This window comes from Haliaeetus albicilla, chromosome Z (assembly GCF_947461875.1).
Source record: "Haliaeetus albicilla chromosome Z, bHalAlb1.1, whole genome shotgun sequence".
In the NCBI taxonomy this organism is placed as follows: Eukaryota; Metazoa; Chordata; class Aves; order Accipitriformes; family Accipitridae; genus Haliaeetus; species Haliaeetus albicilla.
In genome coordinates, this window is record NC_091516.1 from 13,049,192 (window position 1) to 13,065,992 (window position 16,801).

Sequence of the window (16,801 nt, forward strand, 5' to 3'; positions counted from 1 at the left end):
TAATCGCAACACAATGAATATTTGAGTCTGCTTGACAGATGTGATATTGTAGGGGGCTTCTGATGAGACTCTTGAAGATTGAGACTTCAGTGAGCTAGTGAGGAATCAAAGTAGGAAAGGAAACTCACGATTCCACTCCCAGTTGGTAAATTCCTGAGCAGTTAGGCTATCACTAATTGTAGCCAAGATTGCTCCCTTAGTGATGATTTTTGATGGGATGTGTAATTTTCTCTTGAGATAGCAACAATAGAAATACTACACATTAGCTTTTCTTAGCCTTGTAGGTTTTAATAAATTTTGGAATTGCAAAAGATCTCGAGTAAGTTTTCAAAACACAACGTAATGTCTGTAGGTTTAAGGAATTTTGTAAGTCAATAAATACGGAGCAATAGAACAAGTCTCCTGCTTGAGAATTTGGGGTTCAGAGGAGATGCTGGAAATCCGAGTTAGCTTGATCTCCTCTTAGCAGGGGGGCAATAAGCAAAGTTTTGTCTGGATGAGGGAAGAGGGAAATGAATCCTGTGTTTAAACCTCCCCTGCAGTTGGTCTGAAAATTTGGAAACTCTCATTCTTCTAGTGCTTTTTCAGTGATGTATTGGCCCCATTAAAGTCAGTGGGAGTTTTGCCACAGCTTTTAATGAGGTCAGAAAGAGAATAGTACATTTCAACTGCTTTTTTTAAAAGTTGGAAATAAGTTTTATATTCATTTCTTTTACAGTGGTGTATTCTAGAAGCACATCCACCTGTAATTAGATGGCATTTTCCATAGTATGATAGGAAGAAGCCCACTTGCAAGATGGGATGGAATAACCATCTCATGCAGCCTCAGGTGAACAAGTCACTGTCAGCATATTTTTGTTGTTGTTTATTTATTTATTTTTTACCTGCTGGCATACATAGAATTTAGACATTTGCACACACAAGGGTTAGTTTAAGATCTTACATCTACAAGCTCTGCCTTTGGTAGGAAAAGGCTGAAGTAAACATGCATAGTACAAATGAAAGGCAAGGAAAAAGGGATATGATTAGGACACTTCAGTGAGTTTTAACTATTTTGCAAAATATTTTAGTTATATTTCACATCTTACCTTGTGCCAACAGGAACAAGGCATGATGCATTGTAAGTCTACATTCCTTCTATTACCAGTGAAATGCATCTGTCTCTGAACAGAGTATGGCATGTTTTCAACAGCCTGTCACAATAATGCACTCATTAATATGCCTGTGAAGGTTTATAACAGTTAAATATTTATGAGATATGCAAATGTTTGCTCTCCTTTAATTCACAAGTGACAACTAATCAAAGCTTTGCTTTCTGTTCTTCAAGTAAGAAGCTCTGCTCTGGAATGTTGTTTCAGTAGGCAATGATTTGATGAAAATATGATGGTAGATGGAGAGGGAGGGAATCCTTTGCTTGTTCTCTGCTGTTTGTCTGAAGCTGTGCAACCACTTCAGCCTTAAAGCACCTTCTCCTGTTTTGCTATCTGACCCTGAATATTTTTGATTACTTTGAAATGTGTTGCATTTAAAAAACAAAACAAAGACATACTGAAGTCTTCCAAGTGTCCTTCCTTCTTCGTGGTCCAGGTGCTTCCCATGGTAAGTATGCACTGCTTACCAGAAACCAGTGCCAGCAGAGCTCCTTGTGGTCTGCAGAGAAAGCTTACTCCAAACCTTTTGGGACAACTTGTATTTCCTTAAGTACTAATCCTTGTCCCTGTTCTCTGGTGACAGGGGAATGTGATGAATGTACCTTTTCTTACATTTGCAAGTCACCTATAAGAGTGCGGGGATAGAAATGCAGAGGTGCACCTTTAGCAAAGTGGGTTGGCATTCATGGTGGTATCTCCTGAGAAATGCTGCTTGGTGTCTGGTCCACTACTTTGAAGACTGAGTGGAAGTCAGCAGGAGCCTGCCCTCAGCTCCTGGGCAGCAGCTCCTGGAAGAATGCACCTCCTGTGAGGGGACCAAGTGGGGGGAGAAGTTTATTTGCTCACATTTATCACTTACTCAGAAAATGAATAATCTCTAATGCTCATCCCACATTGTCACTCCTCCCTCCGTGGTTTGATGGTGCTTCACTCTGCCAGGCAGGGTGAGCTCACAGTTGACTAGCTTGCTTGTCCAGCAACACCTAAGGATGGAAGCTGCATAAAGAGGGAGCTCATGTCGACCTGGGTGGGGGTCAGCATGAGGTAACTGAGTCTTAGTGTGTGACCCTCTTTCTGTTTGTTTTAAATAGCAAGTCTACAAACATCAACATAAATAGGAACCACTTCCACTCTCACAGTTCAAAGCATCTTCACAGTGTTTATAATTGCTAATGAACAATGTTTCAGAGAAAGCAGAACCCAGACTTTCAAGATTTGCACATTTTGGGTAATTAGATGCTCAAGCGTGTGTATTGTAAACAAGGTTTAGAAACTCCTGCATGTAGTTGTGCTTTGGACTGTAGCAAGCTTTAGAAGAAAATGTCTAATTTTGCCTGGATTTATTTTATAAATTGGGACTGTTTCAGCAGTCTGTGTGGCCTTCCATTCAGCTGTTTGTTTAAGCCAAGCCAAAAGCCACTTATCTAAAGATGATTTATTCTCACTCTTGAGCTTGACAGAACCAGGCTGGGAAGGGTGAAAGCTGAATTGTAGGGTTTTGTCTGAGCCCCTGTCTTCGCTCAAACCATAAGGGGAGTGTGAAGGACTGGCTATAACATTGTTGTGGAAGGTACTTGCAGGTCTCTTGTACATTGCTTGTAGAACACCTTTTTAAAATAAACAGCCATGGTATGTGATTGACTCAGATTTGAACTTTGCAGCTGTTCCTTCCTGGTATGCCAAAGTAAAACCCTATAGCTCAACATCTCTAAAATCAAAACTTTAAATCAAATATTGTAATTTGGATCAGTTTCTGACTCTGGTTTTGGCAGTGTAAGCAAAATGGAGGCAAGTGTGTTTCTTTGTCTAGTTCAGAAAAATACATGTTATTTATTTATTTAGCATGTAGCAGTGTTGTGTAGTAAAAGGCAACAGCTGAACAGTCTTAGCCAGAAACGTGAAAGTGTAACTTGAGGCACAGTATCTGGCTGTCAAAATTGCATCTAAAAAGGAAGAAAATTTTAGTGATATTTTAAGATGTTTTGTTAGATTAAAACAACCAAAAGATTTTTGCATTCAAGAATTCTGTTTTATTGTCTCTGGATGTTGTGAGGATCTGATGTTCTCCCTGGCATCTTTTCACTGTGTTAGACTTCACTTAATGCAGAGCCTGACCATGAGCATGGTTCAGAGAGCAGAGTAAATGATGCTGAAGGTGTAGTTTTGACCTGTCCAAGAGCTGTGCTGTCCAGCCAAGGAACAGGGGGTTGTATGGTGGGGTGGGATGGCACTGCCGAGACACTCTTGCTGGGGAGCTGCCATGGTGTGCGGCTCACATGGGTGCTTGCTGTGCAGGACGGTTTCCCTGTAGGGGCACCCACTTCCCCAGCGTGGATGACCTCCTTCCACGCATATACAATGGAATGCAATAGTAAAAATAGGGGGAGGCCCAAATGACTAAGGGGCGAGCCTACTGTAGTCTGTAGTCTGCTTCTTCAGCAAGAATTATTTTGAATGAGTTAATACCAAAGGGGTTAAAGAACTGTTGTATATTTTGAATTTGGGCTGTCAAAGCAAATATTTTGACAGTCGATCAGAAGTGGATATTGAGTGGTGTGAAGAACATACAGTTCTGTCATGGAAAAAAATTGTTGAGGGATGGAAGACTGAGAGGAGGAGTAAACAGCCAGCTTTCAGCCTCACGAGGGCCTAGCTTGAGTTTCTGTTGAGCAAAAATGGAAGAAAAGGGGTGAGCAGAGTGCTGGAGGGAAGCTTCATGAAGTGCAGTTATTTAGCACAGTCTGTAGCTGGAAAGGCTTCAATGTATGACACAAACATACATGCACAAAGGTGCTGTTAGAGCCACGTGAGAATTGGTTAGGTTCATTTGGAAACTCAAGGTGGGGTGTGTTGGAAGAAAAAGGTTAAGTACGCAAGCATGAGTGAACTGTAACTTATCTCCAGTACTTCATCTGCAATCATTCCTTGCCAAGTCTCACAAAGAAGAAATGCTGCTCCCCCTCCTCTGGTCTATGCGGCATCCTACTTCATATGTTTCTGTCTATCTGCTCACAAAAAGGAGTTGTAGGGGAGTGGCACTCCCATTTGAGGGCATCACTAGTGCGAGAATAAACTTATGCAGCAATTCTCCCGTGAATAGGGATACATTGCTCTGGAGATACGTTTTGTACCAGAATGAAGTACTTGTTACCTGGGAAAAGCTGAATTGTGAAGGTTTCATTGGAAAGCAAAGTATATTGTGTTGAACTGTAGTTATCGATGACGTTTACTAACTTTTAGGTGCTGTTGCAAAACAGGGAAGTGTATTTTCCAGTGAAGTCCTGAGATTTGACACAATCTCCATATCATCTTTAGACAGGCTATTTTGCTTATGCAGTGACTTTTCTGGAGATACTGTGTTTTAAAATGTTACTGCAATTTATTCTTGCACTTGCATTTCAAATGGAGAAGAACGCCGTGGTTTGGTCTTTTCTTCTGATTCTAATACAGCATCCCACGTTTGTTATCAGTGCCATGTTTTTGTGGCTGCCAGTGTTCATCTGGAATTTTCACCTACTTAAGTAAATATGAACTTTGTTCTCATCTGTGTTCAATAAGCGGTATTTTATGTTTAGCAGGTACAGAGTAAACAGTAACAGCTATGATGGGTGTTCAACTCTTATGTCCCTTGCACCTCAGTTAGAATCCTGGAATTACAAAGATGAGGAGTTCACATGGGTGTGGTGCTTGCACAGAAATACAGATTCTAGAGCTTTTTGGAACTTCTTTTAAAAAATAAAGACATTTTCTCTTAAATTCTCTTTAATCGTGCAGATGACATCAGAAGAATGTAGGTTTGTTGTGGACATTTCCTACATTCCAGTTGTTATTTGCAGTGGAAATACTGAGAGAATTAACTTTTTTTTGGCAGGCTGACATGTCAGCACTCTGTTATTACAAAGGGTGTATTCGAGTCATCGGTATGTCAGGTTGCTTGAAAACTTCATGCTTTCCCCCAGAAAATGGAAAATGAGCTGAACTGTTATCTCCGTATGGCTAAAAGTACAACTAAAAGTTTTGCCTTTTTTTAAGGCCATGCTGTAACATCAAAATAAGGGATACAAAATTCACTTGTGGCACAGCAGCTTAAGTCCATATATCTGCTAGTACCAGAGGAGTCTGCAGATCTAGACAAGGAAGAGAAATGCAGATAAAATCTTGCAGATGATTCACGAGGACTAGTTATAGGAGGGAGTAGAAATTGCTGGATGAAATTCTGGATATGTTGAAGTTGTGGGGGTGTGTTTTGTTTTGCTTTCAGTGGGACTACGATTCAACCAGTGGGCTCAAAACTCCTAAGAAATTAAATACCAACCCCGTGACAAAGCTAAAAAGAAAATTGGGGATGTCTGTTTTTCTGGCATCTGCTGACCCCTTTCTGTTTGGCAGCAGCACAGCAATGAGGTCCAGATATGGTTCTCAACTCTCTTGCCTCCAGTTCAATATCAGTATTTTGGTTTTTGTGAGGAAAACTTGGAAGTGCTATGTTCTCATCATGGAGGGGGTAATGTGAGGGCATTTCCTGCTCCCACTCTTGCTTTCAGGCAACACAGTTTCAGTTCAAGCGCAGAGGCATGTGCAATGACCCATTTGTTATTTTGAGGCCAGTTATTTGGAGAGGAGTTGGAAGTATAGTGATCTCTGATTGCCTCTTGCACTAAGATAAGTGTAACTGAGAATGTCATCAGCTACTGCTGAAAGGCAGCATAAAGGCTCAGGGAAAGCCCTGGGGAACATTTTGCTGCACTCCCAGCGTGCACAGGGCTGTGGAAGGGGGTAATTGAGAGGAGTCGGGAATCTCAAGGCTGACTGGCAACCCCCTCTCACCAGGGCTCTTGGCCACTTGGCAGCGACTGAAGCATTTTTCCGCAGATTCCTGTTTACAGGGGCGTAAGTCACGTGAGGCTGCTGGTGTTGGCATCAGTTCAAGATGAGGTGTGTGACATACCTGCAGGCAGATTGCTTTTCTGAAACACTGGTGCAAAGCTGGATACAGAACCCGGGGAAGCACCGGTCCTGCAAAACCCAGGCTTCAAAGGGATGGGCTGTCACCACATCGCAGGGCGGGCTGTCCCCAGCTGCAGTGCTGTTCACCTCCTCGCAAGGCTGGGGTTGGCTCAGCTGCAGTCAGCAGAAGCCCAGAAGGTTGGAACAAGGTTCCTTCATTGCCCCTTGCACCCAGGTGCCCATGGCACATGGAGCTGTGCCTGGCTTCCTTCCTGGAGGCATGCTGTGCTGCCTTCCCAAACTGAAGGCAGGAGCGCACGTCTGTGAAACTGCTTAAACGTGTACGAACATTTTGCTGGGTAACTGCCAGCAACGTTGGTAATTTCGACCAGAGGAAGATGATGGGGGCGTGGTGGTAGGAGTGGGTGGGACCTCTGGGTGTTACTGAGACCTTTGCTTGCAAACGGCTTGACAAACACCCACAATGGGATGGGGCAAAGCAGATATGTACCTTTAAGTACGGGCTGAGTAATGGGAGATTAATCACTCCCCTGGGACAAACCCAAGAGGTTTCCAGCAGGGTCTGTTTGACTGGCCCTTGTTAGAGCTTTTGCATGTAGATGTGGGTCTGCCAGAGATCTTGGCTCGTTGTGGGGGCGGAAACGAAGACTTTTTTTCTCACTGCTGCTGTGTTGTCTCTTTTTTCTTGTAGGTGTGTGATGTCAAAGAGTGGGCAGTCCTTGGCCTCCCCCGCCAGCCTGCAGCATCATGTGCCAGTATGAATATTAAGAAAGAAAAGCGTACTTCAGAGATCATCATCCCAGAAAGAAAAAAGGAGGAACTAAACAGAGAGAACAAATGACTGTACTGCTTGCAAAACTTGGGGCCGTTCACTTTTTCTCCTGAGAAATTTCATCTTGGCCTTTGTGAGAGAGCTGAAAGAGCAGGCAGAACAGCCACAGTGATTTTCTTAGAGTCCTTTTTTTCTTTCTTAATTTAATTTTTCTCTGTTGTGCCTGGATTTTAAGACTGTCAGCTGTACTGATCAGAAGCACTGAACATCAATATGTGTCATGTCATTGTAACATGTCGGTCGATGCTATGGACTCTCCTGAGTATTGTGGTGGCTTTCGCAGAGCTCATTGCTTTCATGAGCGCAGACTGGCTGATTGGCAAAGCAAAGCCTTCAAGCTCTGAGGATGTGGACAACAGAACGGGGGGGTCGCAGGAGCCTTACCATCCGACACTGGGCATCTATGGGCGCTGCACCAGAATCTCCCACATGCAGCTTTCTAGACGAGACACGCTTTGTGGTCCTTACGCCGAAAACTTCAATGAGATTGCCAGTGGGTTCTGGCAGGCAACCGCTATTTTCCTAGCCGTGGGAATCATGATTCTCTGTGCCGTGGCATTTGTGTCTGTCTTTACTATGTGTGTGCAGAGTATTATGAAGAAAAGCATTTTTAATGTCTGTGGGCTGCTACAAGGGATTGCAGGTACGTGTACTTTGAGAGCAACTAAAGATTTTAATTTTGGGGCCATTCAGCTGAAGAAATATAGCAATTCTGTCCTGTCCACAGACAGACTGCATTAGGCAGACCCAAAGCAGTTCTATATGCTGGTGTTTATTCAAACACAAGTGAAATTTATAGCTACACAGCATGTAATATATTGACATTGGCAGCAGAATTGCAGCCTGATGTGTGCCAAAATGAACTGACCAGTGTTGCTTTTGTTTGCTGTTCAGTTTTTTCTCTCTGTTTGAATTTCTTTCAGTATCAAAAACTTCTCTCCTTTGTTACCAGCAGAGAGCAAAGTTAATACTCATGTTAAGGCAGTCTATCTCCCTCTCGCTACTTTAGTAATTTTACCATGGACTGAAGGCAGTTCTCTCAGTGTCTCAGAGGCTTCATGACTGCGATGAGAGCAAATACCACCCCAGGGATGAGAACAGACTGCAGTCGCACACCCAGTTCTCCAGTCTTTCATGCTAAACAGCATCTTTGAAGGCTGTGAGCTTGACAAGCAATACCTTATGATAAACCCTTCCGTTAGCCAGGTTATTGTTCAGTTGCAGTTACACAGCCCAGTGTGCTTATTTTTTCACTGTCCAAGTATCAGCTGTTTCTTGCCTGAAAAGATGAATTAGTTCTAGAGATTTGGTGGTTTTGCTTACAGTGAAAATGACTGTTAGTAAACTGACACTGGACAGCCCTAGTTAGAGAAGTATTTGGCTTTCTGTACTTGCCAGTGAGCAGTGGGGAGAACCTGTCCCATGCGCAGGTTTTCATCTTTTGTGCTGTGTGTGTGTGGTCATCTGGAGCAGAGTGGTCTTCTGCCCTACCTCAGGCAGCCCTCAGAGACCTGTGAGGAGGAAGGGAATGAGCAGGGCCACATCCTCTTTCCCTCTTAGTGGTGCTCTTAAGCAGATGTTTTCAATTCATAAAATGGTTTTCTTACAACAAAAATTAGGAGTTTTAACTTGTTTGCTCGAAATGTGAATCCAGCTTCTCCCCTCTTCACCTCCACTGAGGTGGCCAAACATGTCTGTGCTGGCTGTACCTAGACTGGAGGTGTAATGATAGGTGTTCAAACCTCTATCAAGCTGGTTGGTTTCACATGCTTAGCTGAGTCCTAAATTAATCTTATTCTAAAGACATGGGGAAGTAGGCAAAAACTGAATTTGCTGCCTGCTGCAGCCCTCTGGAGCCAGCACTATGGTCCAGGGACCAGCTGACGCTGGCTCCTGAAGCACTAGGCATGGTGGCTTTCGCCATCCTCCACTTCATGCGTCTTCGGTATAAAAGTGTACTGCTTATTTCATGTCACCCACAATGTAAGGTTTGTGCTTCTGGGGCAGAATTAGATCCTTAAGTTGGCTCAAGATTCTTCTGTTCACATGATGGCATACAATTAGCAGATGAATGTCCTTTAGGTAAAAATAACAGGTTTTGCTGTAGTCGTGCCTGGTTTACAGAATTTGCCAGAAACAGTGTGACAAGGAAGCAGCTCTGCAGTGCAGATTAAGCTGGGGAAGGTTTTAGCTCTCTGCTTTCTTACCCTGTACTTCAGAAATAATCCATGAAACCTGTTTTTCAGGAGATTACATTATTTCTTTTCTGTTGGAGGGGTATTTATATGGGAGAGATTGGTTAGCAGCATAAGTAGATGTTTGGCATGTCAGACTTGGGTCTGTTGAAAAGACAACTTCATCTAGAACTCTCATACCATCTCTAAGTATCTAGTCTAACATCAAGATTAGCAGGAAGTAGGTTCCTGTGTCTTAGAATACTGTTCTTGAGACCATGTATTCATGAGAAAATATGTGCAAAGGCAGTTTTATGTTTTATTATCAAACCTGCTGTACCTGTAATGAGACTGGTGGCCTCAAGAACTGAACAACATGGTCGACAAAGCATTTCTTACATGTTAGGGGATAGATCAGTCCTTTTTGAGCTGTTCTGAGGATAGGAGCACTTCCTGTCTTATAATTCAGGTAAATGACACAGCATGAAACCAGGTAATAGAAGGGAGGGTCATGTTACTGAAACTGTTGCTGTGAGTCCGCCTGCCAGTATTTGCAGCTGGGTGTCTTGTCACTAACAGCTTGTTTTCTCAAGATTAGTTTTATTGCGTCCACTGCTACTTTTGTGCCAGTAGCATTACAGCATCTGCTTACGTAGTTGAAATTATTTTCCTTATGACTTATCACAGCTGTTAATTTCAACTTTCCCAGTTCCTGAGTTTTGGAAAATGCTTAAGCAAGTTGTTCAAGAAGGACAGTTGTCAGCATGGTTAATCAGTACAGGGATTATTATAGCTAGACTAATGCCCTGAGCAGAGAACAAGATACAGCCCTCCCTTAATCATCTTAAGCATAAGGTCATTCATTCAAATGTGAAAAATTATGTTTTTAATAAGTGTAGGAGAATAAGTCACAAAATCATTTTGTTTATCAGCCTGTATTAGTCCAATATTTGCAAGTATGTCAAACATCTCATGTTCAAAGATGAGATGCATGCATGGTAGAGTCATCTACAGGAACTCAGTATCTTGCAGACTTAATCTCATTTAAAATCTCTATATCTTTGCAGTGGAGATTTAATATAATTAAAAACATACAACAAGTTAATTTATTCCTGGAATTCATCACGAAAAAACAATAACAGACACCGGATATATCTTTCCAGTCTAGCAGCATTGGTTGTGACCTGGATGATGCCTACGGTGAAATTATAGAGCAGACAGCAACATCTCTTCTGTTATGGCCCTTGGACAAATGTGCAAACTCTCATTTAGGTCAACGGGAAGGAGCCACACACATATCTGGTCCACAGAGGGTTGGGGTTTTTTTTTGAGAAAATGAGAGATACAAAGCCATGAAAGAAGAAACTATGACTCTTGTTTAAACTCCTGTAATTCCTTTGTTACAGAGCAAGGCCTTCTACCACTTATTTTCAGACTGCAGTGCCTTTCATTCTGGAGCTGTAGAAACAGTAATCAGTGGGCCTGGGTTTGGAGATGTTTGAGGATCGTTTCATCTGAAAAAGCATCTTTTCTCTGCAATAGAGAGTGCAAAGAATAGAGCTGTGTAATTAAATAGATAATTACTACCCAGCAGCAAGTAGACCAGGCAGACTTTCATTTGAATGTCTTTTTGGGGAAAGTATTCTATATTTACAGTCTGTGAATCACTTGAAATGCAGTGGATAGAAGAGGCAGCATGTTATTATATGGTAGCTGTTAAAAACCAATTCAAAGGAGATTTTCACAGTAATCATCTAGTTACAGGAAGTAAATAATTGGCGATCCCCTATTGACATATATTGGTATGTATATAAGGTAGTTGTATATGTGTTTACAAACCTTATTTGAGCGTGGGTACTTTACTTTGGTGCTAAGTAATATAATCTAAACATAACCTGTCCTCGAAGGAGGGTGGGGGGCAACTTAGTACAGAGCCTAAACCAGGTTTGGCTACTGGCTCTTGACACAGTTTGCTTCATAAAGTTCATCATCAGCAACTTTGCTTGGCTTTTTTTTTTCAACCTCTAAGGGCACAGCCGAGCAGAGCTGGCCCCCACAGCCAGCAGCTGCCTGACTTGCAGGTGGTCCACACCCTGACCACGCGGCAGGAGGCGGAAGCTAAATTAGCAGCGCATATATTATCTCAGCCGCAAAACTTGAGCAGGCCTCTGTGTTTCCTTGTGGGGATCTATGCCATCACGTGCCTGGGAAGGCTTTGGGGAGAGCAGAGGGGAAAGGGTGCTGGCGTGTCAGGAAGGCAGCTGCGTTTGGGAGTTCAGCTTCTGTTACTCCTGCTTGGCCATGCTGGAGTGGGGCTGCATTGCTAGGTTGATTTATCAAAAGGGGATAAAATAGCTCCTCTTCTCTGAACTCTTTCCGGAGTGCTGATGGCTTCATCTGGGAGGCCTCTCGTGGGTCACCCCCTTCTCACCACTTTCTCTGTTCACGGTCTGCTGTCTCCTGGCTCAAATGGGGCTTGACTAAACAGGTTTCTGACAGAAGCACGAAACAAAAGAGCATGTAAATATTGGGTTGCATCAGTCAGGAGACCAGCTGTGTCCCAGCCACACACCAAGGGGTGTCTCTGGTTTGGTCAGGTGAATGCATGGCTTCATTTTGCCATCGTGTGGCTTAGCAGGCTGGGCTGCTGGCAGTTACACCTTCAACAGATATGAGTCCAGTCAGATGAAGCAGAGGTTTGTGTCTTCAAAGGCTGCTCCAGGTGGGCTGGGAGCGTTAGGGTCCCCCAGCCACTTTGTTGGAGTCTTGTCTGCTTGGGCCCAGATGCTGCAGGTCTGGGCTTCCCTCCCTCACCCTAGCAGTTTCTCCTCCAGCATTGCTGGGGGATGACCCGCCTTCTTCCTTTCCAGGGTTTGGGAGGCTGTTTTCTTCCCCTGGCACTTGTCCGGCTCAGTCCGAAGCAGTGAAGTCTCTTCCATGGCACTTTTTCTTTTCACGTATCTCACAAGCTCTCCTGCATTCATTCTTCTGTCCTTTCCATGATTTCTTATTTTTTTCCCCTTTATTACTGTTCATGTCTTCTCCTGTTCCCTGTGCTGTGGTATCTTGCGGGGGCTTCCTCCATCAGAAACTACTGCAGTACCTGGGCAACAGTTCAGTTCCAGGAGTGCAGCTTTACCGTCAAGTGCAAGTACAATTCTCCACAGTTTTCTAAAATGAAGAGGTGAAACACAGTGTGAAGCCAGCTGTGTCTGTAACAGTCTATCTTTGCTGCTGGAAGAGTTTTACATCTCTTGCACTAAGAAATAGTTCAGTATGTTATACTTACTGGTCATCATTTCCATTTGGGAGGCTGGGTGATTAGGAAGATGGCCTGAGCAGAGCGTGATGGGAACCATCTGAAGGGGAAGAGATCGGGAGCTGCTTGTGGGGGTGTATGAAGTAGGATCCGGCTGTGCAGGGTGGGCTCGTGGTACGTGGAGTTGTGCGGCTGCACGCTTCTCACTGCTGGAAGGTGAGGAGGCTATTGGGAGTTGCAGAGGAGGAAGCTGAGGAGGAAGCGGGATGTCGGCCAGGACTTTCCTAGGAGAGGGGAGAAAACACAGAAGGAGAAGCAAGCTGCTGTGGAGGGGGCATGAGGCTGCTAGAGCTCTTTGATGCTCAGAGCATGACGTGAAAGGTTATGATGGCTGCAGAATAATTTAGTTATTCAATTGTAGGCAGCAGCATGCTGTAAAAAACCATTGTTTTGTCTGAGAAAGAGCCAAACTGCCGAGCAAGGAAGAAAGCACCTTGTGAACTCATGTTGCTGCCTGCGGGCAATGGAAGCTGTTGCTCAGCTGGGGAGCCCAGGCAGTAGTAGGAGAGCAGAGCAAGAGTGGTTTTGCCCTCGAAGGCAAGGAAGCTTCTTGTTTGTCTTTGTAAAACGCAGAGCATGCATTTTTCAAAAAGCATATTTCCTCTTGGATTCAGCTCAGAGTTTTTCTTTTCTGATGCCAGAATTCTGAATTCTTGGGGTGGGAAGAAAGAAATAAAGGCGGGGGGGGGGGTGTCCAGTGGAAATCCTGACAGTCTGAACTGCTTTTGCTGTCTGCGGTATAGTGCTTCCTGTAACCTATATGGCCAAATGCCAACACGACATCTAATACACACTTGGCTGCTGTAAGTTCAAGTGCAGGGGACTGCTGTGTTGGAATATGCCAGGGAAGGAAAATTGAGTTCAAGTGCTAAATTGCTATTGAGCCTGAGGGAGAGTATTAATAACTTCAAAGAAATAAAGCGAAGATTTCAGTGTTTTGTTAGATTTGGTGGTCAGCTTATCTCCTGCACTACCAAGGTGGCCACATTGGAACCAGTAGACACCCAGCAGATTTTAAGTAGAATAGGAAAATAAACAAAAATTTCAGGTTTTCAGTGATCATGTTTGGCAGCTGATTTTCTCAGCAAGCATAAATCTCCTCCATCAAGCAGTGCTCAGTGTGAGACGCTCATGCTAACCGCTGAGAAATGTTTTACTGTGGCACCTGTGCACACTGAGGATCCTTATCTCCACTGGTGTAGGTGAGACGCTAAGAACTTCTTTACACCCCTGCCCTGGCGATGTGGGGTAAGAGACTGCTGGTTGCCCCCCAAGAGGCCAGGGGGATAGCGGGAGGGTAGCAGGGCTCCCTTTCCACTGGATTTTTGCTTCCAGGCCTCAGACCCAAGACTGGTGCTGTTTGTGCATGGGATGCAAACGCTAGGAGAATATTTAAACTCAACAAATGCTGTGTTTTCACTCAAATGCAAGAAAAAAGATGAAAGTGGCTCTTTCAAGATGGGGGGATAACTTATGCTTAGCTCCTGTCTTCGGTGCACTTGGTGTGGTGGTGAAGGAAATCTGTGGGTTTGAGTTTTGCTACCTTCCCCAATGCAGATGACCCCCACTGTGCTGCTGTATGATCCATGAAGCCACCCAAAATTGTCCCCTTCCTGCGTCCCCCTTCACCTTTTCCTTCTTGCTGAGCCTTAGTTCCCCTGCAGCCCTGCGGTCTTGTTTGTGCTGTGGGATCAGTATTGAGGGATTGTAATGCCATGAAAAAGATGGCTTGCAGCCCTTTTACCTCTTTGCTTAAGCTGAGGCAGGTTGTTGCTTTGGCCTCCCTTATAGAGCTGTGGTTGGAAGGTGGTGGTTTTCATTTCCTTTCTGCCAATGTAGCATAAGCAACTGATGGTTTGAAGGGCATGGTGGTCACTGGTCGAACAGCAGTGGAAAAGGTTATGGTGAGTAGTGTGAAACATACTGGGTCTTCTCCTCTGTTTCTTTCATGGACAGAATAATTGACATGGCCTGGTATTTCCTTCCCTGACTCAGGAACCTCCTGAATTGAGTTTCCTCCATCCACAATTGAGTTTCTCATTTAGCAGCTTCAAGCCTTTTATTGGGCCATCCTAGATTAAAAATATTCAATGCTTCATTGGCTTTTAAGGTAAAATGTGAGAGTGACCAGCCGTCACAGCTGTGCCTGAGCAGTGGCCCTATGAGTGGACAGATTTTGGTTACCTCTGCATTGCTGAAAACTTGTAAACATTTGGCTTTTCCCCTATAAGGGGCTTTATCTTGACTTAATTGCAGGGTTAGCGTCTGCCACACAGGAGGCCCTGTAGTGTGGTGACATGACTCCACGTAGCTGACAGCCAGCAAAGAGGCAGCGGTGTCATTCAGTGCTTGGGACTGATCTTACTCAGAGTCTCTGCATTTCCTTCCCTCCCAACTAATGGGGACTCTCAGCACATACATAAAAATTATTAAAAGCTAATGGCAAATTTGTCCTCCCCTCTCCTAAAAAGAGGACTCTGCAGGTTCATGCTTTGTTACAAAGAAGTCCAGGCAGTTAGATCACACTGATACCAAAAAAAGCAAACCCTGAATCCCCCATGTGATGTCATTCTGCCAAAGCAACCCACATCAAGCTGATAAACTGACTTTTTTTTGGCTTTTCATGTAGGTAGCAAAATATATGTAACAGTTGAGTGTCCTGCCAGTAGCCCCCTGCACTGTATTCCTGTCCCTGTTTCCACCCCCCAACATCAGTAATGCCATCAGAAGTCTGCATAGGTTTGGTTATGAATGAGCATCTTTGATTTGCTTAATAAATGGGAAGAGATGCATGAGCAAATGGTATAGTTAATTTACTGTTGAAAAGAGTAGGGATCCTATCCTCTTTCTCAGCTTGGGGAAGGCAGTGGTTAGGGAACTGCCTTTTTCTTCTGGTAACTGCTTAACCTTATATGATCCTGAGACAAGTTTAAAGGGAAAAAGATATCTGTGCAGGATTTGAGCCACCTGGTTATAGTTTTAAACAGTTCATTCTCCTGCCTCAAGTTAGGGTATCCCAGGTATCCTGAATCCAGGTATACAGATGCTTGCAGAGTCTCCCTCTTCTTTTGGGGCAAAGACCTTCTTGCCTTTGGTCAGCTGCTTGTGTTGGGTGGGTCTGGCAGTCATGCAGGGGGAGGGAAAGCAGCTGCAGAGGCAGGTCTGGGGCCCTGTGCTGCAGGTACTGTAACCTGTGCTCCCTTCAGCATCTCTGCCCTCACCCTTTTCCTATAGCCAGTGTGGAGTGCTGAGACCACCTCGTTAGCTCTCATCTGATTAAAATGGGATTACTGAATCATTTCACAGGGCTGAAGGTGTCTGTTATACAGCTGCTGAGTAGGAGGTCGTCGTTTTGGTTGTCTGTTGGTAGATGAAGCAGTCAAAAGCATGCAAATGGTGACCTGGTAGTATTCCTGCTGGGTAGGGGTTTGTCAGGGAAAGTTTGCATATATGAAGGCCTCCTTGGGTTAAGCTAGCATAGTAAATTTGTATAAATATTTTACACATGAAATTGTTCAGGTAGTATATTGACACATTTGGAAACAGAAGCAATAAAGGCAGGGTTATTTTGCCTGTCTGATGCAGTGTCCTTGGGCTGAGCGTTAATCTCCTGTGTTTGTGCAGAAGAAAACGATCAGGATCACTGCCACTGAGGAAGCGACCTGCCTGCACTGCCTGTGTGGTGGTGTGCAATCCCCGCCTTTACACTTCTTCTCTTTCTCTGTTAAAATGTCGCTCGGTTGTGCTGCTCCATGGGAGCCTGTTGCAGTGCCACCTCATTGATCACAGCTGCTTAATTTCCTGTTTCTTCAACAGCATTTAAAAGCTTTTTTTTTGCTATTTTGCTAGGAAATGAGAAGATAGTTTCAGGCTTTGCAATGGAAATTGGCTTTGTTAGTATGTGCTGTTGTTTAATATGGCACAACAGCAGCTGCACAGGAGACTGTCAAAACTAAATAGCATGCCTTTACTTAGCTAAACAAGCATCTGCCTAACCCCTGTCTCGAGGGTTGTTTCCAAGGATAGAATGAAAAAGCTTTTACTCAGATCTGACCCCAGCCCATAATGTGACATACAAATGCCCATAACGGTAGACTGGTCTGCTGGTTTTCCAAGATGTTAGCCTGGCAGCACTCCTGCAGTGTATAAAAACCAGGAGGAGCAATTGCTTGCTGCAGTTCCAGGCCCTTAAAAGGGGAAAAGTTCTTGGTGCACAAATACAAAAAGGCTTCTCCTATAGACAAAGCATTACTGAACTGTCTTCAGAAACACGGTTGCACAGCAGTGCAGTCTGCTATATTTATATTGATACTTCACAGCATTCTGTAATGTTTTGCTTTGGTGCTTTCGGAGGAGT

The 16,801-nt window shown here is 44.0% G+C and overlaps 1 protein-coding gene across 5 annotated transcripts in view; it reads left to right on the forward strand.

Moving 5' to 3' along the window:
- Positions 1–16,801, forward strand: part of LHFPL2 (LHFPL tetraspan subfamily member 2) — a 126,628-nt gene that overhangs the window by 101,721 nt on the left and 8,106 nt on the right. For all 5 annotated transcript variants that reach the window (XM_069775957.1, XM_069775959.1, XM_069775958.1 and 2 more), the window contains one exon: positions 6,811–7,594. In XM_069775957.1, coding sequence (XP_069632058.1) covers positions 7,165–7,594 — 430 coding nt within the window. In that variant the 5' untranslated portion in view covers positions 6,811–7,164. The remainder of the gene's footprint in view (positions 1–6,810; positions 7,595–16,801) is intronic.